The sequence below is a fragment of the Chlorocebus sabaeus genome, chromosome 21, assembly GCF_047675955.1.
Source record: "Chlorocebus sabaeus isolate Y175 chromosome 21, mChlSab1.0.hap1, whole genome shotgun sequence".
In the NCBI taxonomy this organism is placed as follows: Eukaryota; Metazoa; Chordata; class Mammalia; order Primates; family Cercopithecidae; genus Chlorocebus; species Chlorocebus sabaeus.
This window is the reverse complement of record NC_132924.1, coordinates 102,591,905-102,615,711: the sequence shown is the minus strand read 5'-3', so window position 1 is coordinate 102,615,711 and position 23,807 is coordinate 102,591,905. Positions and strand designations below refer to the sequence as shown.

At 40.4% G+C, this 23,807-nt stretch overlaps 1 protein-coding gene across 7 annotated transcripts in view; it reads right to left on the bottom strand.

Moving 5' to 3' along the window:
* Window positions 1-23,807, bottom strand: part of NRF1 (nuclear respiratory factor 1) — a 149,435-nt gene that overhangs the window by 88,400 nt on the left and 37,228 nt on the right. For 6 of the 7 annotated variants that reach the window (XM_007982890.3, XM_007982896.3, XM_038004395.2 and 3 more), the window contains exon 2: window positions 11,690-11,918. In XM_007982890.3, the coding sequence (XP_007981081.1) occupies window positions 11,690-11,912 (223 nt within the window). In that variant the 5' untranslated portion in view covers window positions 11,913-11,918. Of the gene's footprint in view, window positions 1-11,689; window positions 11,919-19,550; window positions 19,791-23,807 lie in introns of those variants that run through there. The other variant, XM_007982893.3, reaches the window with a different exon arrangement.

The window sequence follows — 23,807 nt, the reverse complement described above, 5'->3', positions numbered from 1 at the left end:
GGTAGACTCTAAGGAACTGTTGAAGTCTCTGATTCCTGGGACCTCAACATATCAAAGACAATCTTTTTTAAAAGGCATGTTACCTTTATCTTTATTTGTGAATCTTGTAAAAGGCTTAAATAAAAATTAAATTTAATTGCTCATCTGTACATTGGCATATATATTCTAAGTGGCTCAAGTAAAATAAGCCTCCCTCTAAACCTAAATGAACTTTTCTACATGTTGTTAGTAATATAATCAGCCTGACTTAAATAAACCCCTCTAAAGAACCTCAAAGCAAATAAAAAATAAACGACTGCTTTTTACCTTTCTTTCCATCATAAATAGCTGTTATGGAAAAAATTTTATTGCTGCATTTCCCAACATTTTATTTATTTTTCAAAATTGTGGTAAGAACACTCAACATGTTATCTACTCTCTTAAAATGTAAAGTGTACAATACATCATTGCTAACTATAAGCCCAATGTTGTACGGCTATCTAGAACTTATTCCCCTTGCATCACTGAAGAGCAACTCCCCATCTGTCCCTCACCCCAGATCCTGGCAACCACCATTCTCCTCTGTTTCTATGACTATTTTAGATACCTTCTATAAGTACAGTCATGCAGTGTTTGTCTTTCTATGACTGGTTTGTTTCACTTATCATAATGTCCCCAAGGTTGAACCACGTTGACACATATGACAGCATTCCCTTGTGTTTTTAAGGGTAAATAATGTTCCATTGTACATGCAGATCACAATTGCTTTGGTCATTCATCCACCAATGGGCATTTAGGCTATTTTCACATCTTGCTATTGTAAATAACACAACAATGAACAAAGAAGTGCAGATATCTCTTTGGGGTCCTGATTTCAATTCTCTTGGATAAATACCCAGAAGTGAGACGCCAGGATCATATATGGTAATTCTAGTTTTAATTTTCTGGAGGAATCTCCATGCTGTTTTCCATAGCGGCTGGACCACTGTACATTCCCAACAGTATATAAGGGTTCCAGTTGCTCTATGGCCTCACCGCCACCAGTTATCTTTTATATTTTTGATGACAGTTGGGCATCTAACCTGTTGGTGATTTTATGTCTTCTTTACAGAGATGTCTATTTGAGTCCCTTGCCCATTTTTTATATTGAGTTATTTGGTTTCTTGCAGCTTAGTTGTAGGAGTCCAATATTTTATTATAAAAACTTCAAAACATATGTGCAAAGTTGAATTTTAACATCTTATTATACATTATCTATCCATCTTTCTATCCATTCATCAACTCACATTGAGGTTTTTAATGTGTTTCAAAGTAAACTGCGAATATCAGTATGATCCCCCTAAATACTTCAGCAGGTACAGCATCAGCTAGAGTTCAATATTTTACAATTTTTTTCTTTTGAGGTAAAATTTGCATATAATGAAGTGTACAAATCCAAGTATACATTCAATAAATTTTAAAAATGTATATACTCATGAAACTCAAGATCTGGCCAGGCGCAGTGGCTCATGCCTGTAATCCCAGCACTTTGGGAGGCTGAGGCGGGAGGATCACCCGAGGTCAGGAGTTTGAGACCAGTTTGACCAAGATGGTGAAACCCCATCTCCACTAAAAATACAAAATTAGCTGGGCATGGCGGCGCATGCCTGCAGTCCCAGCTACTTGGGAGGCTGGGGCAGGAAAATCGCTTGAATCTGGGAGGCAGAGATTGCAGTGAGCCGAGATCACACCACTGCACTCCAGCCTGGGTGAAAGAGCAAGACTCCGTATCAAAAAAAGAAAGAGGAGTAGGGGAGGGCAAGAGAGGGGCAGAGTGAGACCCTATCTCTAATAAATAAATAAATACCTTTAAAAATGAAAATTTGAAAAAATTATAATTTCTACAATAAACTGGTATATTTTATAAAGTCAGAGTTAAGAAGAATTCCTTAAACAAAATCCCAAAAGGATAAACCATAAGGTAAAAGATTAATAAATTTCACAATAATATAAATAAGAACCTTCATGAACAAAAAAATAAAATAAATGGGGTGGGCAACAAACTGGGAGAAAATAATTACATATTATTTTTATGTATGCATAAAAATGCATACTGCAACCTCCGCCTCCCAGATTACATAATATGTAATATTAAATGTAATATTAAAATAATTACATATTACATATTATTGGGAAAGGAATGCAAAATATATATCAATAATTTTTACAAATTGATATGAAAAAAGACCAAAAAACTGAGTTGGAAAATGGGCAAAGGTATAAACAGGAAATAGGCAAATAAAGAAAATGGAGAAGTCAATAAAGATCTAAAATGGTGCTCTACTTTGTCTTACTGCACTGGCTGGAACCTCTAGCTCAAAAATGCAAATTAAACCAACACTGAGATGCCATTTCATACCTACCAGATTGGCAAAAATGAAAAAGACTGGTAACACCAATGGTGAGAATGAGAAGCAACAGGCACTGCAGCACACTGCTTGTGGGGATGTAAATGAACACGATTTGGAAAGACATTTAGCAATATCTAGTAAAGTTGAAAATGGATATCTTTGGCCCTCCAATTCCCCTCCTGGGTATATCCTCCAGTAGTACTTTTCAAGCTACAGCTAGTGTGACCTTTCAGTGGCTCATGAGTGTTTTTTTTTTTGTTTTTTTTTTTTTTGAGACAGTGTTTCACTCTTGTTGCTCAGGCTGGAGTGCAATGGCACAATCTCGGCTCACCGCAACCTCGACCTCCCAGGTTCAAGCAATTCTCCTGCCTCAGCCTCCCTGGTAGCCGGGATTATAGGCATGTGCCACCACGCCCAGCTAATTTTGTATTCTTAGTAGAGGCGGGGTTTCTCCATGTTGGTCAGGCTGGTCTCGAACTCCCAACCTGAGGTGATCCACCCGCCTCGGCCTCCCAAAGTGCTGGGATTACAGGCGTGAGCCACCATGCCCGGTCCAGTGCATTTTTTTCTAATAAAATAGAACAGAGAAGAACATATCACAGAGTATATAATTTCCAGTAGGGGTATTACCTCATTAAAAATTGTAGTTTTGGCTATATGTGTATTCATTTATTTTGGGTCACAATGTAAAATGTATTACTGTGGTACATTGTCAAAATAGAAAAAATTACAAACAACCTGCGTATCTACCAATATATGAAATATTCAGGCTGGATGCCGTGGCTCACGCCTGTAATCCCAACACTTTGGGAGGCTGGGGTGGGCGGATCACTTGAGGTTCAAGACCAGCATGGCCAACATGGTAAAACCCCATCTCTACTAAAAATACAAAAATTAACCAGGCATGGTGGTGTGTGCCTGTAGTTCCAGCTACTCAGGAGGTTGAGGCAGGATAATTGCTTGAACCTAGGAGGCAGAGGTTGCAGTGAGCCGAGACCACGCCACTGCACTCCAGCCGGGGCAGCAGAGTGAAACTCCATCTCAAAACAACAACAACAACAACAGAGAAAGAAATATTCAGATAATGAATGAAACACCAAATAACAGTTAAAATAAAAACAGCCACATTATCAACATGGGTGAATCTCAAAAAAACGTTGAATGAGAAACATATTACAGAAACATAGTATCACAGTGATACCATTAATATAAAATTTAACACATGCAAAACAATGCTAAGTATTGTTTAATCATACAGACACATAATAGCAAATATAGACAAATGCAAGAGAATGACAAAGACCAAATCTAGAATACTGGTTACCCCAGTGGAGGGAGGGAGGGAAGGGAGCAGGATTAGAAAGAGTTCCACTGAGAATTTCAACCACATCTGTACTTTTTATTTCTTTTCTTTTTTTTTTTTTTTTTTTTGAGACGGAGTCTCGCTCTGTCGCCCAGGCTGGAGTGCAGTAGCACAATCTCAGCTCACTGCAAACTCTGCCTCCCGGGTTCACGCCATTCTCCTGCCTCAGCCTCCCGAATAGCTGGGACTACAGGCGCCCGCCACCACACCTGGCTAATTTTTTCGTATTTTTAGTAGACGGGGTTTCATCGTGTTAGCCAGGATGGTCTCGATCTCCTGACCTTGTGATCCGCCCGCCTCGGCCTCCCAAAGTGCTGGGATTACAGGCATGAGCCATTGCACCTGGCCTGTACTTTTTATTTCTTTAAAAACATTTGATGCAAACATGTGAAAGCAGTAATAACTGAAAAGCTGGGCAGTGGGTGCACATGCATTCGTTACGTCAACCTTGATACTTCTCTGTATGATTCAAATATTCAAGTATTTTCTACTTGCTGGACAATTTACCAAAACTATCACTCTCAAGATACTAATTATGTCTATAGACCATGTGAATCTTTCTCCACTTCTTTATTACCCTATCTCTTATCATTTCAAAGAAAATGAAATAATAAATCCAATTTTGTTTAAAAAGAAGTCCTCTAGGGCTAGGCCCAGTGGCTCACGTCTGTAATCCCAACACTTTGGGAGGCCAAGGCAGGAGGATCGCTTGAGCCCTGGAGTTCAAGACCAGCCCTGGACAACATGGCAAAACGGCATGTCTGCAAAAAATTTAAAAATTAGCTGGGCATGGTGGCATGCACCTGTCCAGGAGGCTGAGGTGGGAGGATCACCTGAGTCCAAGGAGGTTGAGGCTGCAGTAAGTCATGATTGTACCACTGCACTCCAGTCTGGGCAATGGAGTGAAACCCTGTCTCAGGAAACAACAACAAAAACCAACATACTGGTGATTGATACTAAAAGAGGTCAACCAACTTGAGATATTGTTGTTTTATTACTTGAAGATTTCATTTAGTTGCACTACTTATAAACTTTTTTTTTCTTGAAAATCAACAATAATCAGGGGCTGTCTGTGCTGCAGAGAATTAGAAGTGTTTCTGAGGGGCAACACAATATAGTAAATGGTCATTTACCTTTTCTGGGTCACCTTTCAGATATGATGAATGCTACAGATCAGCTCCTCAGAAAAATTCCCAAGCTGGTTAAGTAGAGTTGGGATTCCAACCCAGGAAGCCTGATTCCAGAGCCTGGGCAGGTAAGCACTGTGCTCTGCTGCCTCTCGAAATTCCTTACCACACACAGCCCCTAGGCCCTGGGTGGTCTGACTCATGCCTGCCTCACAAGGCTCCAACCACACTGGCTTCCTTCCCATTTCCCATCTGCAAGTCCTTGCTTTCAATGTTTCTCAGTCTGAAATGCACTCCCCTTTGCTGACACCTAACTGCCTGTCAGTCACAACCTGCCTCCTCAGAGAAGCCTTCCCAGACCACCCAAACTAGCAGCAATCTGCTGTCCTTCTCTCTCCATTACCTTCTCTCATTATTTTATTCAGAAGATCCAATGCTTTCTCAAATTATTTTACTTTATTATTGGTAGCCCTCCCCCACCACTGGATGAAAGCTCCTTCAGAAACAAACTCTTTTTCTCCCCCTAATAAGCCTTTTGCACTCCTAAGAAGCAAACTCTTGCCTGCCTTGTTCATAGTATCTACATAAGTTACATATATGCACTATACATTATAATTCCTCAATAATTGAATATTAAATGATCAAATGGTAAGTCATTTCTACCAGTTGTGTCTCACTTTCCGCATGTGCCACACAAAGGAGTCAAATTAAAGTCTTTTCCTGGTCTTAACACTATGACAAAGCGGTACAGTAATACAGCAAAGCCATGTCTCAAAAGCGTCTTCCTTCATAGAAAAGCAGTGGACCTGGATTCATGATGTTAAGATGCCCTCTGCTGGAACACATGAGCATTTCACAAAACATATTTTACAAACATTTCATGTGTTTTGCCACTAAGACTTATTTTTAAATTCACCACTCCAGAAATACACAGTGGACAGTAATTGACAGTAATAAGGGTGTTTGTCATTGCATCTGTCTTCCTCTTCTTAAATACAGCATATATTCAAAACATGTAGTATTTTGGCCATTCTTCATCATTAATTTCTTGTCCAGCTTTTCTAAATACCTTCTAAGATCAATATCTAATATCATACCCATTCAGGCATGGTTTATATGAAGTCCTTTCCACCATGGTGCTAAAAGTTCAATGTAAACAGGAGAGTGAATGATATAAAATGTAGCCCAGCTTTAAGTAATTTAGTAGCCCAGAAAAATCTCAAAATCTTAAATTGGATTAAGATGATCCAGGATTTCTAGTGCCCTCAGGCATCTGGCAGAAGCAAACAAAAATCCTCTCTAGAGGAAGATAACATTATACTAGGCCCCAAATTATTTCTAGAAATAATTTTCCAAACACAGCATCCAGCATTCATTGAAATATAACAGTACACCAAGAAAACAGCCAACGTGAACAAGAAATGACATTAACAACATGTAACAGAAACAGACTCATTGGGACTTGAGAGAGAATTACCAGGTAAATTATAAAATTATTTGCTTAAAAGAAATTTTTTTCCACTATTGGAAACTGTTCAGTGAAAATCTGGGAGGAAATACACACACACACACACACACACACACACACACACACACACTAGAAATTCTAAAACTGGAGGGAAAAAAACGGTTAGTTTTGGTTAAACTACTAACAATTACCAAAATTAATAAGGCAATGAACATATTTAAAAGTACCTTAACAAATAAAGAAAAAACAAAGAAAAGAGAACATAAAAAAGGCACCTTAAACACTGCTGATATGGTTTGGCTGCGTCCCCACCCAAATCTCATCTTGAATTGTACTCTCATAATTCCCACATGTTGTGGGAGGAACCTGGTGGGAGGTAACTGAATCAGGAGGGCAGGTCTTTCCAGTGCTGTTCTTGTGATGGTAAGTCTCATGAGATCTGGGGGTTTAAAAAAGAGGAATTCCCCTGCACAAGCTCTCTCACCCTTTGCCTGCTGTTATCCACGTAAGACATGACTTGCTCCTCCTTGCCTTCCGCCATGATTGTGAGGCCTCCCCAGCCACACAGATCTGTGAGTCCACTGAAACCTCTTTTTCGTCACAGTCTGGAGTATGTCCTTATCAGCAGTGTGAAAATGGACTAATACAGTAAATTGGTGCCAGGAATGGGGTGCTGCTGAAAAGATACCTAAAAATGTGGAAGCAACTTTGGGACAGGCAGGGGTTCAAATAGTTTGGAGGGCTCAGTATAAGACAGGAAAATGTGGGAAAGTTTGGAACTTCCTAGAGACTTGCTGAATGGCTTTACCCAAAATGCTGACAGTGATATGGACAATAAAGTCCAGGTTGATATGGTCTCAGGTGGAAATGAGAAACTTGTTGGGAACTGGAACAAAGGTGACTCTTGTTATTTTCAGCAAAGAGACTGGTGGCATTTTGCCCCTGCCCTAGAGATTTGTGGAACTTTGAACTTGAGAGAGACGATTTAGGGTATCTGGCAGAAGAAATTTCTAAGCAGCAAAGCATTCAAGAGGTGACTTGGGTGCTGTTAAAGGCATTCAGTTTTATAAGGGAAGGAAAACATGAAAGTTCAGAAAATTTGCAGCCTGACAATGCCATAGAAAAGAAAATCCCATTTTCTGAGGAGAAATTCAAGCTGGATGCAGAAATTTGCATAAGTAACAAGGAGATGAATGTTAATCCCCAAGACAATGGAAAAAATGTCTCCAGATCATGTCAGAGGTCTTCATGGAAGCCCCTCCCATCACAGGCCTGGATACCTAGGAGGTTTCAAGGGCTGGGCCCAGGGTCCCTGTGCTGTGTGCAGCCTAGGGGCTTGGTGTCTTGCATCCTAGCTGCTCAGCTGTGGCTGAAAGGGGCCGACACAGAGCTCGGGCCATGGCTTCAGGGGATGCAAGCCCCAGGTCTTGGCAGCTTCCACAAAGGTGTTGAGCCTGCAAGTGTACAGAAGTCAAGGACTGGAGTTTAGGAACCTATGCCTGGATTTCAGAGATATATGAAAATGCCTGGATATGCAGGGCAGAAGTTTGCTGCAGGGGTGGGGCCCTCATGGAGAAACTCTGCTTGGGCAGTGTGGAAGGGAAATGTGGGGTTGGATTGGAGACCCCACACAGAGTCCCTTCTGGAGCGCTGCCTAGTGGAGCTGTGAGAAGAGGGCCACTGTCCTCCGGCCCCCAGAACGGTAGATCCACCGACAGCTTGCATTGTTTGCCTGGAAAAGCCACACACACTCAACACCAGCCCATGAAAGTAGTTGAGAGGGAGGCTGTATCCTGCAAAGCTACAGGGGGCAGAGCTGTCCAAGACCATGGGACCCCACCTCTTGCATCAGCATGACCTGGATGTGAGACACGGAATCAAAGGAGATCATTTTGGAGCTTTAAGATTTGACTGCCAGGCCGGGCGCGGTGGCTCAAGCCTGTAATCCCAGCACTTTGGGAGGCCGAGACGGGCGGATCACGAGGTCAGGAGATCAAGACCATCCTGGCTAACCTGATGAAACCCCGTCTCTACTAAAAAATACAAAAATCTAGCCGGGCGAGGTGGCGGGCGCCTGTAGTCCCAGCTACTCGGGAGTCTTGAGGCAGGAGAATGGCGTGAACCCGGGAGGCGGAGCTTGCAGTGAGCTGAGATCCGGCCACTGCACTCCAGCCTGGGCGACAGAGCGAAACTCCGCCTCAAAAAAATAAAAAAATAAAAAAATAAAAGATTTGACTGCCCTGCTGGATTCTGGACTTGCATGGGGCCTGTAGCCCTTTTGTCTGGCCAATTTCCCCCATTTGGAATGGCTGTATTTGTCCAGTCCCTGTACCCCCACTGCCATCTAGGAAGTAACTAACTTGCTTTTGATTTTACAGGCTCATAGGCAGAAGGGATTTGCCTTGTCTCAGATGAGACTTTGGACTGTGGACTTTTAAGTTAATGCTAAAATGAGTTAAGACTTTGGGGGACTGTTGGGAAGGCATGATTGGTTTTGAAATGTGAGGACATGAAATTTAGGAGGGGCCAGGGCGGAATGATATGGTTTGGCTCTATGTCCCCACTCAAATCTCATCTTGAATTGTACTCCCATAATTCCCACATGTTGTGGGAAGGACCTGGTGGGAGGTAATTGAATCATGGGGGCAGATCTTTCCCATGCTGTTCTTGTGATAGTGAATAAGTCTCACAAGATCTGATGGTTTTAAAAGGAGAAGTTCCCCTGCACAAGCTCTCTCTCTTTTTGCCTGCTGCCATCCATGCAAGACATGACTTGCTCTTCCTTGCCTTCCACCATGATTGTGAGGCCTCCCCAACCAGGTGGAACTGTAAGTCCATTAAAACCTCTTTCTTCCCAGTCATGGGTATCTCTTATAAGCAGCGTGAAAACGGACTAATACAATAGCTAAAGAAGAAAATCACAAGTTGAAAGACAGAAGAAACTACACAGAAAGATGATACATACAGAACAGACAGTAAGAGACATACAAGTGAGGAAGACTAACATAAGTAACTGGAGCCATGGAATGAAAAGAGATGGAATGCAGCAGAAGCAAAATCTAGTGGCTAAAATGTCCCAGAATTGATGACATTGGTCCACATAGTCAAGATGTACAAAAAAATCCTAAACAGAATAAATAAATAGAAATCAGAGCCAAATACATCACAAAAACTAAAGAGAAAAATCAGTTGAGTGGGGAGAGGGGGCAGGCTATGTGGGAGATAATCTTTGAAAGACTAGCAGTTAGAATGAAATAGCTGAATTCTCAATAGCAACAATGGAATCCAGAAGACAGCGGAATAGTACCTTTCAACATGAGGAAAGAATAACCACCAAGCTAGAATTCCATACTCAGTGAAAACATCCTTCGAGGTTGAAGTTTAAATAAAAACATTCATAGACAAGCAAAAATAGAACTTGCTACTAGCAGATCCATGCTAACATAAATACTAAATGGTATTTTTAGGCGGAAGAAAATCCATCTCAGGAGACCAGTTGGAGATACAGGAAAAAAAAAATGAATATTATTTATTAAATAAAAATATTGTTGGCTGGATGCAGTGGCTCACGCCTATAATCCCAGCACTCTGGGAGGCCAAGGTGGGTGGATCACCTGAGGTCAGGAGTTCAAGACCCGCCTGGCCAACAGGGTGAAACCCCATCTCTACTAAAAACACAAAAATTAGCTGGGCATGGTGGCACACACCTGTAATCCCAGCTACTCAGGAGGCTGAGACAGGAGAGTTGCTCCAACCCAGGAGGCAGAGGTTGCAGTGAGCCAAGATTGCGCCACTGCCCTCCAGCCTGGGTGACAGAGTGAGACTCCATCTCAAACAAACAAACAAACAAAAAATTGTCTTGTGGTGTTTAAAATACAGTTGTCCCTTCAAACCCTCGTGAAATTGGTTCCAGCACCTTGATGTGCAGATGCTTAAGTCCCTGAAATAAAATGGTGTAGCATTTGCACATAACCTATGCACTTCCTTCTGTATCATCTCTAGGTTACTAATGCTAATATTATAGTACCTAATACAATGTAAATACTATATAAATAGTTGTTATATTGTATTGGCCTTTTATTTGTATTATTTTTAATTGTTATATTGTTACTTTTAATTTTTTTTCCTAATACTTTTGATTCAAAATTGGTTGAATGTACAGATGTGGAATCCACAGTAAAGAGAGCCAACTGTATACCAAAGGACAATAATAGCATATAGGACGGGCGCATGAAATGCAAGTGTTCTAAGAAATTTGTATTATCCCTGTAGAGAGGTTAAAAGTTTCAAGTACATACAACTTTTTGCTTTTCCCTTTTTTTTCAACTGGACACAAGGCTCTCACTCTGTTACTCAGGCTGTAGTGCAGTGGTGTAATCATAGCTCACTGCACCCTCAAACACCTGGGCTCAAGTGATCAGTCATCCCACCACAGCCTCCTAAGTAGTTGGGACTAGGAAGCACATCACCACACCCAGCTAATTTTTTTTTTTTGGGTAGAGATGAGATCGCACTACATTGCCCAGGCTGGTCTCAAACTCCTGGGCTAAAGTGATCCTCCCACCTTGGCCTCCCAAAGTGTTGGGATTACAGGTGTGAGCCACTGAGCCTAGTCAACATAAGACATTGATAAATAAAGGATGTATGCTATAATTTCTACAGGTATTGATAATAGTAAAAGCTTATAACTTTCAAACTAACAAGAAAAGAAATGAAAAAATAGAAAATTTTCAATCACTACAAAAGAAAACGCCAAGAGAAAAGTAAACAGAACAGGTAGGGCAAAGAGAAAGCATATAGAAAAGAAGGTAAATTTAAATCTAAATATGTGTCAGTGATTCTGTTTAATGTAATTGGAATAAATGCTTCAGTTTAAAGCCAAAACACAGGCAGAATAGATGAAAAAATAAAACCAAAGTCACAACACTGATAGTAAGTGATTCTAGACCTCAAGCCTCAGTACAATACAGGCTCAAGTTATAACTGCAAGGCTTAAAAAAGTTGTGATAAAGGCCAGGCATGGTAACTCACACCTGTAATCCCAGTAATTTAGGAGGCCGAGGCAGAAGGATCGCTTGAGCCCAGAAGTTTGAGGCCAGTCTGCATAACACAGTGAGATTTCTGTCTCTACAAAATATACAAAAATGAGCCAGATGTGGTGGTACGCATCAGCAGTCCCAGCGACTCCGGAGGCTGACTGCGATGGGAGGGTCACTTGAACCCGGAAGATCAAGGCTGCAGTGAATCGTGATTGTGCCGCTGCACTCCAGCCTGGGCAACAGAGCAAGACACTGTCTCCAAAATAAATAAATAAATAAATGAATAAAAATTACAGAAGAGCTTCTAATCCAAACAACATTACCTGCAGCAGCCAGATGAGCTGTCACCTCATCAGCTGCTGTGGAGTTGAGTATATCTGAGTCATCATAAGAGGTGTCCTCAGGAGAAGAAGGCGAGTCTTCATCAGCACTCAGCATACTGTGCTCAGTGTAAGTAGCCACATGGACCTGCTGCACTTGCTGGGCCACTGCATGTGCTTCTATGGTAGCCATATGTTCAGTTTGGGTCACTCCGTGTTCCTCCATGAAGTTCTACGGTCAGACAAAAAAGAAAAAGAACAGGATTCAGTGTGTAATATAACATAATGCTTAAACTAAGAGATATTTTCTTCAAGATCAGAGGAAACTTGACAAACTTCCAATTTCGCTACTTACCATGCCATACCAAGTCATAGGAAATGGGAAGCACCACTCAAATGTGACATAAAAATGACAGAGTGGTGTTCCTTATGTGAAACCATTTTGATGGAAATTCGCTGTACTAATTTTATACCTCAGATCACAAAACAACAGATACCCTTAATAATAAAAAGACATTCAAATATAACAATAAAAAGATACTCAAGATACCTCAGTGACTAGCATTTGACCTTGTGGACATAAAAACACTTAGTAAATAAGTGAAATACTTAACATTTTCTCTGTATGTCAAAGACAAGTGAGAGTCAACTTTTTTCCCAAAAATTCAAATTGGTCTTTCTGCTTATAAAACTGCTTCTTGAGGGCATGGCAGCACGTGCCTATAGTCCCAGCACTTTGAGAGGCCCAGGCAGGTGGATCACCTGAGGTCAGGAGTTCGAGACCAGCCTGGCCAACATGGCAAAACCCTGTCTCTATTAAAAAAAAAAAAAATTAGCCGGACGTGGTGGCGGGCGCCTGTAATCCCAGCTACTTGGGAGGCTGAGGCAGGAGAAGTGCTTGAACCTGGGAAGTAGAGGTTGCAGTGAGCCAAGGTTGTGCCATTTACTCTAGACTGGGCGACAGAGCAAGACTCGGTCTCAAAAACAAACAAACAAACAAACAAACCCCCTCCCCCTCAAAAAAAACAAAAAACTGTGCTTCCTTTAAACCCCAAAATGATACAGTAATTAATAAAGCAGTAAAGTTAAAAGTTGGCTCTTCTATCACATTTATAATCTCCACTCCTCCCCATCCCAGAAGTTCATTATTTTTGAAAAATAAATTCGGAGCATACATACATAGATTTAAAATAAAAACAGGTTCATATTATACATATTGTCTTTTTCATATTACAATATATCTGGACATTGTTGCATGTCAAAACATACAGATCTACCATATCTTTTTCAAAGAGCTGCATAATACTTTATTATATCCATGTGTCATAATTTATATAACCAGTCACCTGCTGATCAAATATGCTTCCAAGTTTTTGCTGTTATAAAATAAACATCAATGCAGTATAAAATTTGTCCTTGTATATAAAATTTTACATATTAGTTCCTCAAAAAAAACCAAAAATAGAACTACCACATGATCCAGCTATTCCACTTCTGGATATATATACCCAGAAGACACTGAAAGTAGGATCTTGAATAGACATCTATACACCCATGTTCATAGCAGCTTTATTCACAACAGCCAAAACATGGAAGCAACCCAAGTGACCACTGATGAATGCATGGTTAAAAAAAAAAGTTGTATACACGTACCACCTATTACTCAGTCTTAAAAAGGAAGAAAATGCTAATTAGAAAGAGGGGAATTTCCTCAACCTGATAAAGAACAGCTACAAAAAACCTACTATTAACATCATACTTAATTGTGAAAAACTAGAAGCTTTCCCATTAAGATTACGAAGAAGGCTGGGTGAGGTGGCTCAAACCTGTAATCCCAGCACTTTGGGAGGCCAAGGGAGGTGGATCACCTGAAGTAAGGAGTTCAGGACCAGCCTGGCCAACGTGGAAAAACCCTGTCTGTACTAAAAATATAAAAATTTGGCCGGGCGCGGTGGCTCAAGCCTGTAATCCCAGCACTTTGGGAGGCCGAGACGGGCGGATCACGAGATCAGGAGATCGAGACCATCCTGGCTAACACAGTGAAACCCCGTCTCTACTAAAAACACACACACACACAAAAACTAGCCGGGCGAGGTGGCGGGCGCCTGTAGTCCCCGCTACTCGGGAGGCTGAGGCAGGAGAATGGCGTAAACCCGGGAGGCGGAGCTTGCAGTGAGCTGAGATCCGGCCACTGCACTCCAGCCCGGGCGACAGAGCAAGACTCCGTCTCAAAAAAAAAAAAAAAAAAAAAAAAATTAGCCAGGCGTGGTGGTACACATCTGTAATCCTAGCTACTCAGGAGGCTAAGGCAGTAGAATTGCTTGAACCTAGGAGGTAGAGGTTGCGGTGAGCTGAGATTATGCCACTACACTCCAGCCTGGGTGACACAGCAACGGCGGGGCTCTGTCTAAAAAAAAAAGGTCAGGAAGAAGACAAGGAAATCGCCTCTCACCACTTCTTTTTAACATTGTACTGGAAGTCCTAACCAATGCAATAAGATTTTTAAAAAAGAAATAAAGGGTACCCTGATTGGGAAGGAAGAAATAGAACTGTCTTTCTTCATAGATGACATGATTGTTGATGTAGAAAATCCAAAATAATCAATAAAAAAAAAACTCCTGGAACTAGTAAGTAATTACAGCAAGGTTGCAGGGACAAGGTTAATTGTTTTCCTATATACTAGAAATGAATAAGTGGAATCTAAAATTAAATTAAAAACACAATACCATTTACATTTGTACCACCAAAAAGTGAAATACTAAGGTATAAATCTAACAAAATATGTACAAGATGTATATGAAAACAAATACAAAACTCTGATGAAAGTAATCAAATAAAAACTAAATAGAGATATTCCATGTTCATGGATAGAAAGACACAATACTGTCAAGATGTCAGTTCTTCCAACCTGCTCTCTAGATTCAACATTGTCCCAGTCAAAATCCCAGCAAGTTATTTTGTGGATATCAACAAACTGACACTAAAGTTTACATGGAGAGACAAGAGACCCAGAACAGCCAAAAAAAATATTGAAAGAACAAAATGAGAAGACGGATACTACACAACTTTAAGACTTACCATAAACCTACAGTAATCAAGACAGTCTGGTATTGGTGAAACAACAGAGAAATAGACCAATGTAACAGAAGGGAGAGTCCAGAAATAGACCCACATAAATACAGCCAGTTGATCTCTGAGAAAGGAGCAAAGGCAATACATTAGTTTGGCAAAATTAGTCTTTTCAATGAATGGTGCTGGAACAAGTGAACAATCACACACCAAAAAAAAAAAAAAAAAAAAAAAAAAAAAAATGAAATCTAGACACAGACCTTACACCCTTCACAAGAACTAATACAAAATGGATCATAAACCTAAATGTAAAATGCAAAACCATAAAAGTCCTATAAGATAACATAGGAGAAAATCTAGTTGACCTTGGGTATGGCAATGACTTTTAAGATACAATGCCAAAGGCACAATCCATAAAAGCAAAAATCGATAAGCTGGACTCCATTAAAACAAGAAACTTCTGCCCTGTGAAAGACACTGCCAAAAGAATCAGAAGACAGGACATAGACAGGGAGGAAATGTTTGTAAAAGATGAATCAGAAGGACTGTTATCCAAAATAAGGAATTCTTAAAACTCAACAATAAGAAAATGAACCCGATTTAAAAAAGGGCAAAACACCTGAAGAGATCTCACCAAAGAAGATATATAGATGGTAAATAAGCATATGAAAAGATGCTCAACATCATATGTCATGGAAGAATTACAAATTAAAACAATAAGGTATCACTACGCATCTATTTAAATATCGAAAACTCAAAAGATTGACACCACCAAACGCTGTTGAGGATGTGGAGCAACAGGAACTCTCATTCATTGCTGGTGGGAATGCAACATAGTACAGCCACTTTGGAAGACAGTGTGGCAGTCTGTTATAAAAGTAAACATACTCTTACCATACAATCCAGCAATTATACTCCTTTGTATTTACCCAAAGGAGTTGAAAACTTACATCCACATAAAAACCTGCACATGGATGTTTATAATTTTATTCATAATTGCCCAAACTTGGAAGCACCAAAATGTCCTTCTATAGGTGAGTGGATAAACTGTGGTACATCCAGACAACAGAATATCATTCAGCACTAAAAAGAAATGAGCTTTCAAGCTATGAGAAAATGTAGAAGAAGCTTAAATGCATATTGCTAAGTGAAAAAAGCCAATATGAAAAGGCTATACACTTATGATTCCAATCACATAGCCTTCTGGAAAAGCAAAACTATGGGGATGGTAAAAAGATTAGAGGTTACCAAGGATTAGGGGGAAGGGAGGGATGAACAGGCAGAGCACAGAGGATTTTCAGGGCAGTGAAACCACTCTATATGATACAATAATGGTGGATATGAGTTATACATTTGTTCAAATACATAGAACGTAAAATACCATGAAGGAACCCTAATGTAAACTATGGACTTTGGGTAATAACAATGTGTCAATGTGGGCTCAACAATTGGAACCAAATGTACCACTCTGGTGCAGGATGTTGATAGTGGGGGAGCTGTACGAGTGTAAGGGAGAGAAGTATAGGGGAATTATCTGTATCATCTACTCAATTTTGCTGTAAACTTAAAACTGCTCCAAAAAATAGTCTTATTTAAAACCAGTTTTTTAAAAAAGGAAATTCTGACTCATGCTACAACATGGATCAACCTTGAGGATATTCTGCTCAGTGAAATGAGCCAGCCACAAAAAAGAACAAATACTGTATGATTCTACTTATATGAGGCACCTAGAGTAGTCAAATTCATAGGGACAGAAAGTAGACTAGTAGTTGTCAGGGGCTGGGAGAACAGAGAGATTGGCTGCACAACAGTGTGAATGTACTTAACACTACTGAACCTTATGCCTAAAAATGATTATGATGGTAAATTTATTGTTATGTATATTTTACAACTAACTTTTAAAAAATCACCCTATATACCAGTGTAATTTCTGTGCAAAGAAGTGACTAATCTAGCCGGGCGCAGTGGCTCACGCCTGTAATCCCAGCACTTTGGGAGGCCAAGGCAGGCAGATCACGAGGTCAGGAGATCAAGACCATCCTGGCTAGCACGGTGAAACCCCATCTCTACTAAAAAAATACAAAAAATTAGCTGGGCATGGTGGCGGGCGCCTGTAGTCCCAGCTACTCAGGAGGCTGAGGCAGGAGATTGGTATGAACTTGGGAGGCGGAGCTTACAGTGAGCTGAGATGCACCACTGCATTCTAGCCTGGGCGACAGAGCAAGACTCTGTCGCAAAAAAATAAATAAACAAATAAAAATAAATTAAAAAAAAGAAGTGACTAATCTTACAGTAGAATAATATAACCAGCCTGTATTATCTTTATTAAAAATTTTGTATACTATTTGATGATTATTTTAAAAAATAAATTATTTTAAGAATAATAAACTCTTGAAAGTAAATTGCTGGGTCAAAAGGCATACATATTTCAAATTTTGATGTATATTGAAAAGCTGAGTGCTTTAGTTGTACAGTAACACTAATACAAACGTACTCTACTTGTATTAATACAAACCCACACAAACATATACACACATTAAAAATTTGACTATCATGTAACAGTATATAGCACTACACATCTGGAGTTTACCAAAAAATGTCAACCATATAGATATAGAAATATGACCTCTATGGCTACATGTAAAAAGAACGTAACTATTTATTTATGTAAAATTTTTATCTTATTTTGTCCTACTCCATTATAGAAGCCTTTTTCCATCTTGAGATCTTTTGATTCTAAAATCCTTTGTTCATCTGAGTAACTGCTCTCTTAAACTAATCCTGCTATGTCTTTATTCTTTAGGTGATTTGTTTCTATGTAGATAACCAAATTTTCAGTTTTCTGAGGTCTTTGGAAACACAGTAAAATGTGAACATTTGGAAAATCTGGGTAAAGGGTACATAAGAATTCTTTGTACTATTCTTGCAACTTTTTCCAAAGTCTGATATTATGGCAAAATTAGAAAAGAATGTTTAAGCTACCTGATAAGCTACCCTTCCATATCCTGTTTTATATGAGTTTCAGAATATCCAAGGGAATATATCCTAGCCCCCGGATTTGTACTAATCTAAAACAATTTCACACACTAAGTCACACAATTAAATATATATGAGAGAAAGATACCATTAAAAATGCTATTTTTCCATCCATTTCACTGTTCTTCAAGACAAACTGCTTAGGGCATTTTAGAATTCTGGGTACTTCAAAATTATTTTTAAATGATTTGGGATTAGATGGCACCTAACTGCTTTTCAAAGGGATTTGCAGGCTATGCACTTGGCATAATGGATTTCAATTCTTTGCTCCAGAATGCAGTTCACAGCATGAATCAATAGGGCTGTCTGCTTCGCAGGCTTGCCATTTCTGCCTAGAGCCTCATCTCTTTCCACCTCTCTCCCTATCCCATTCTTTGGCCTCTCTAACCAATTTTTTTTTTTTTTTTTTTTTGAGACAGAGTCTCACTCTGTTGCCCAGGCTGGAGGGCAGTGGTGTGATCTTGGCTCACTGCAACCTCTGCCTCCTGGGTTCAAGCAATTCTTGTGCCTCAGCCTCCCAAGTAACTAAGATTACAGGTGCACCACCAAGCCCAGCTGATTTTTGTATTTTTAGCAGAGACGGGGTTTTACCATATTGGCCAGGCTGGTCTCGAACTCCTGACCTCAAGTGATCCACCTACCTCAGTCTCCCAAAGTGCTAGGATTACAGGCATGAGCCACCACGCCCGGCCTCTCTAACCATTTTTATTCAGTACACTCTATGAAAAGCAAAGGCAAAGGTATTTCTGACTTCTTTTAACTAGAATGGGATACTTTGACTTCTTTTAACTAGAATGGGATACTTATGAATGATACAATGTTTCCATAAAATCATAAAGGAAGCAGGCTGGTTAATGCCAGATATGACTGATATGTCATATGACATATTGCTGGACATCATCAGACCCCACTCTCCCAAGTCAATTTAGTGAAGCATTTTAGCATTCCTCCATGAGGAGTTAAGATTCCCTGGATAGCTAAAGTGATGCGAACTGTCAATAGGTAAAAACATATTAAATATTCTCCATTTTATAAAACAGCACAGTCTATCACCAAGACATCCAGAACCCCTGGACAAGTTACTTAACCTCTAAGCTACAATTCTATCTTTTTTTTTTTTTTTTCAATGAAAAAAAAATGACTACCTGTTCTCAAAAGGATGATATGAGGATTAAATGAGATAATCCAGATAAAGTCAGGAACACAGTGCCCAGCAATAAGTGCTTGACATTAATCATGATGATGATGCCAGAATCTCTGTGTCTTCCTGATCCTATCCTTCTTGACTCATTCCTTGACTAGTCTCAAGCACTGGGCCTCAATTTCTTCATTTCTAAATTAGACAGTCATCTTTGAGGATAGTTTTCTTAACTGTAAGAGACTGAATCAGGCATCTAAAAAAGCCCTATGTTAACTCTAGCAACTGAAATACTGTTCTCCTAGACATAAAATAAGGAAACTATAGGAAACCAAGGCCCCTAGCATAATTTCACAACAGTGCACAAAATGAAGAGGCCGCAGATGAACCTGAGAGTGATTCCTCTGAACTGATATAAAAAGTAAGATGAAAGTGCTGGCAACACATAATGACCTGTGACTCAACACCACATTCAAATAAAACAGCATATATATCACCCAGAGCCAGTGGTGTTCAGCAGATTAGTCAATACTTCATTTAAAAAAAAAAAAAGAAAAAAGAAAAAAAATTCCCCCAAACAATAACTTAACATGGTAACAATTTTACTAGAACCTTTCTTACCCTGCATCATTAGCTGGGGTGCAATATATCCTTCATCTAAAGATCCTTCTTGGCCAGACACAGCGGCTCACACTCGTAATCCCAGCACTTTGGGAGGCCGAGGTGGGAGGATCACTTACATCCAGGAGATCGAGACAAGCCTGAGCAACGTAGGGAGACCCCATCTCTACAAAAAATGAAAAATTAGCTGGGCGTGATGGCACGTGCCTATAGCCCAGCTACTCAGGAGGCTAAGGCAAGAGGATTGCTTGAGCCTGGAAGGACAAGGCTTCAGTGAGCCAAGATCGCACCACTGCACTCCTGTGTGAGTGACAGAGTGAGACCCTCTCTCTTAAAAAAAAAATTAAATTAAGAAGTCCTTCTTTATTATATAAACTACAAGAGGTTGGGGTAGGGGTAATCTGGTACAGAAGAGTTCCTACTTTTGTCCCTCTAGGCCAGTATGGGTGGGTTAGTGGAAGAAAACAGAAAAAGATGGTCTTGGTCCAGAGCACCCTGGGACTTGTAGTCAATAATACCTAAGGAGCTACTGGAATTTGAAGGAAATGTCCAAGGGAGTTAAATTTAGTCTAATCCACACATAATAGATGAGATTAAGTGTAGAGTATTTTAAAAATCAAAGCAGAAAGAGCAGGCCAGGAAATCTAATCAAAGTGTAACTAAATGTAAAAGAAAGCATTAGTCTAATCAATAGCATTATCATATCAAAAGAAAAACCACAAGAACTGCCTAAGGGAAAATCTGATACCTAGCCTCTAGTCTACAGTCCAAATGCAGGGGGAAAAAAAACCTAGGCAGGCTCAACTTACATTCTTGGACATATCCAGAATATAAACTGCATAACTAGGATAGAAATTTTACCCTTTTTCAAGAAGGCTAAAGAAGCCTAAAGTCAACTATAGGGTTTGCTTCTCCAGGGGACACTAAGGTAATGGATGGAAATCTCACCACAGCAGTAAAAATTAAAAACAATTCCACAGCTCAAGTCAGAGTGAAAATAGAAGCAAAGTAAAATGTGCCTTAATTCTGAGTAAAAATTGAACATAAGAAAAGAAGAATCCATTTGACCCAGGATAATTCTCTTTCAAAGAGTGTATGAGTGATGATATCAGACATGGAGAGAAAAAAAATATCCTCCCACATCACTGGGTTGGTTCCACAGTTGAAAAAAAAAAAAAAATGAAGCTATTGTATATGTAGTTCCAACTCCAGACTCCAACTACAGACCAAAATACAGAAAATGAAATGCAATACAAAACAGAAGGTAAAAGTTATGCACCATGACAATGAAAAAGCAAAGATAAGGCTGACAGAAATTTGGAGGCGGGAGAGGGGCAGAGAGGTGAAAGAATGACTAGAGTATTAATATCCTATCCTTACATGGTGATGGAGTCAGGAGACACTATCAGGAGGAGATGGAAATGGTATTACAATGTAACTATCAACAGCAGAAGCGAAAGAAAAAGTACCAAAAAAATAAGTACCTTATATTCCATAAAAGAAAGTCAAGCCGGCGCGGTGGTTCACGCCTGTTATCCTAGCACTTTGCGAGGCCGAGGCGGGCGGGGCGGATCACAAGGTCAGGAGGTAGAGACCATCCTGGCTAACACCGTGAAACCCCGTCTCTACTAAAAATACAAAAAAATTAGCCGGGCGTGGTGGTGGGTGCCTATAGCCCCAGCTACTCGGGTGGCTGAGGCAGGGGAAAGGCGTGAACCCGGGAGGCGGAGCTTGTAGTGAGTCGGGATTAAGTCACTGCACTCCAGCCTGGACTACAAAGCGAGACTCCGTCTCAAAAAAAAAAAAAAAAAAAAAGAAAGAAAGTCAATAATGCCCATTTGATAAATCAAGAAATAGTGGTATAGACATATTATTTAGAGTTATGGAGGCATTACTATTTGATACTATAAACAAAACAAACTATAAATAAAAAACAGTTAATTGTCTCTGAAAAGTGGGACTCGGGATAGGGAAAGAATGGCAAAAGACTTGATTTTTATTGTAAGTCCTTCTATTTGATCTTTTATTATATGAATGTATTACTTAGACTTTTAACAAAATGAGCTTTAAAAACAAATAGCTATGATACAGTAGTATTCCAAATTCATCCTTTTGAAAATTAAAATTACGGCCAGGCGGGGTGGCTCAAGCCTGTAATCCCAGCACTTTGGGAGGCCGAGACGGGCGGATCACGGGGTCAGGAGATCGAGACCATCCTGGCTAACACAGTGAAACCCCGTCTCTGCTAAAAAATACAAAAAACTAGCCGGCCGCGGTGGCGGGCGCCTGTAGTCCCAGCTACTCGGGAGGCTGAGGCAGGAGAATGGCGTGAACCCGGGAGGCGGAGCTTGCAGTGAGCTGAGATCCGGCCACTGCACTCCAGCCTGCGCGACACAGCGAGACTCCGTCTCAAAAAAAAAAGAAAATTAAAATTAAATGACATGCTAGAGCAAACTGTCACTAGATAAAGCTCCTTTCTTACGTTAAGAACTGAGAACAGCACAGTTCAAGTTTAGAAGTAGCCTTGCCTTGGGTAAGACTAACTTCTAATTTGGGGCATCTAAAACTAACAAAATTGTATGACTAATCAAATATTTTTCATACCAATAGGTTAACTTTGTAAATATTCCTTAATATTAATAACACAATAATCCAGTTAACTTTAATAATCCAGTTAACTTTAATAATCCAGTTAACTTAATAACACAATAATCCAGTTAATGCTTTTATATAACGTTTAAGAAAAACAAGCTTTAGGCCGGGCGTGGTGGCTCATGTCTGTAATCCCAGCACTTTGGGAGGCCAAGGCTGGGGGATCACGAGGTCTGAAGTTTGAGACCAGCCTGGTTAACCCTATGTCTACTAAAAATACAATTAGCCAGGCGTGGTGCCGCTTGCCTTTACCAGCACTGTATGAGTAATTTTTGATGCAGGTATGTGTTTTCTTCTTTTTGTATTAATCGGGGCCTAGAAAACCATGTGTAGCATTTCAGAGAATTTAATTCTGGGAATTGGGTACACAGGTGTTACAGATGAAAGAGCACAAAAGACACTGAGGTAATCCAGATAGGAAGCACTACCACCCCTGGGTTTGGGGGAACAGAAGAGAAGAACCTGGAAGCTCAGAGAGGTCCTCCTGCAGCTGGTAATCTGATCTCCGAGTGGAATGCCATTCAGCTGCTACTCAACCACCAGGAAAGAAGGGGCACAGCTGGAGTTGGGAGGTGCAACACTCCTCTTGCTGGATCAATGCTGATATTATAGCAATGAAAACAGCAAAGAAATCCCTTCTTCTCTTCCCTTCCAGTCTCCCTAGGCAAAACCTAACAGGATACTGGCAGGAAAGTCTGGAAAACATGGCTGGCAAGCTCAGCCCCAGAGGAATAGTACAACTTGGACAAGAATAGAAGACAGGGCTTGGAAGAGAGAGAGAGAGAGAGAGAGAGAGAGAGAGAGAGAGAGAGAGAGAGAGAGAGAGAGAGAGAGAGAAACAGCCAGCACAGCCTTATAGGAGAATTACAGAAACTGGGAGAATTACAGAAACTGTAACTGCCTGGGTGTAGCTTTAGTAATTAAAATGTGCAGCTGATTACCCACAATCATTTATTAAAGAGCACATTATGATAGATCTATTCATAGAGACTTTATGGACCCAAGCCCTGACTTCAGTGAGCTTACAGTATTTTGTTTTTTTCTTTTTTTTCTTTTGAGATGGAGTCTTGCCCTGTCGCCCAGGTTGGAGTACAGTGGCGCGATCTCGGCTCACTGCAACCTCCACCTCCCGGGTTAAAGCGATTCTTCTGCCTCAGCCTCCCGAGTAGCTGGGATTACAGTCATGTGCCACCATGCCCAGCTAATTTTTTGTATCTTTAGTAGAGATGGGGTTTCACCATGTTGGCCCAGCTGACTCCAGACCTCATGATCTGCCCACCTCAGCCTCTCGGGATTACAGGCGCGAGCCACCACGCCCGGCAGTATTTTCATAACATCATCTACTCATCCCTAAGTCATTATGAAGTTGTGTGGTAAAGCTTTTTTTCTTTTTTTTTCCTTTTTTTTTTTTGAGATGGAGCCTTGCTGTGTTGCCTAGGCTGGAGTGGCTCACTGCAACCTCCACCTCCCAGGTTCAAGTGATTCTCCTGCCTCAGCCTCCCGAGTAGCTGGAACTACAGGCACCCACCACCACGCCTGGCTAATTTTTGTATTTTTAATAGAGACAGGGTTTTGGTAAGCAGCAATCTGGGCTTTTCATACCCT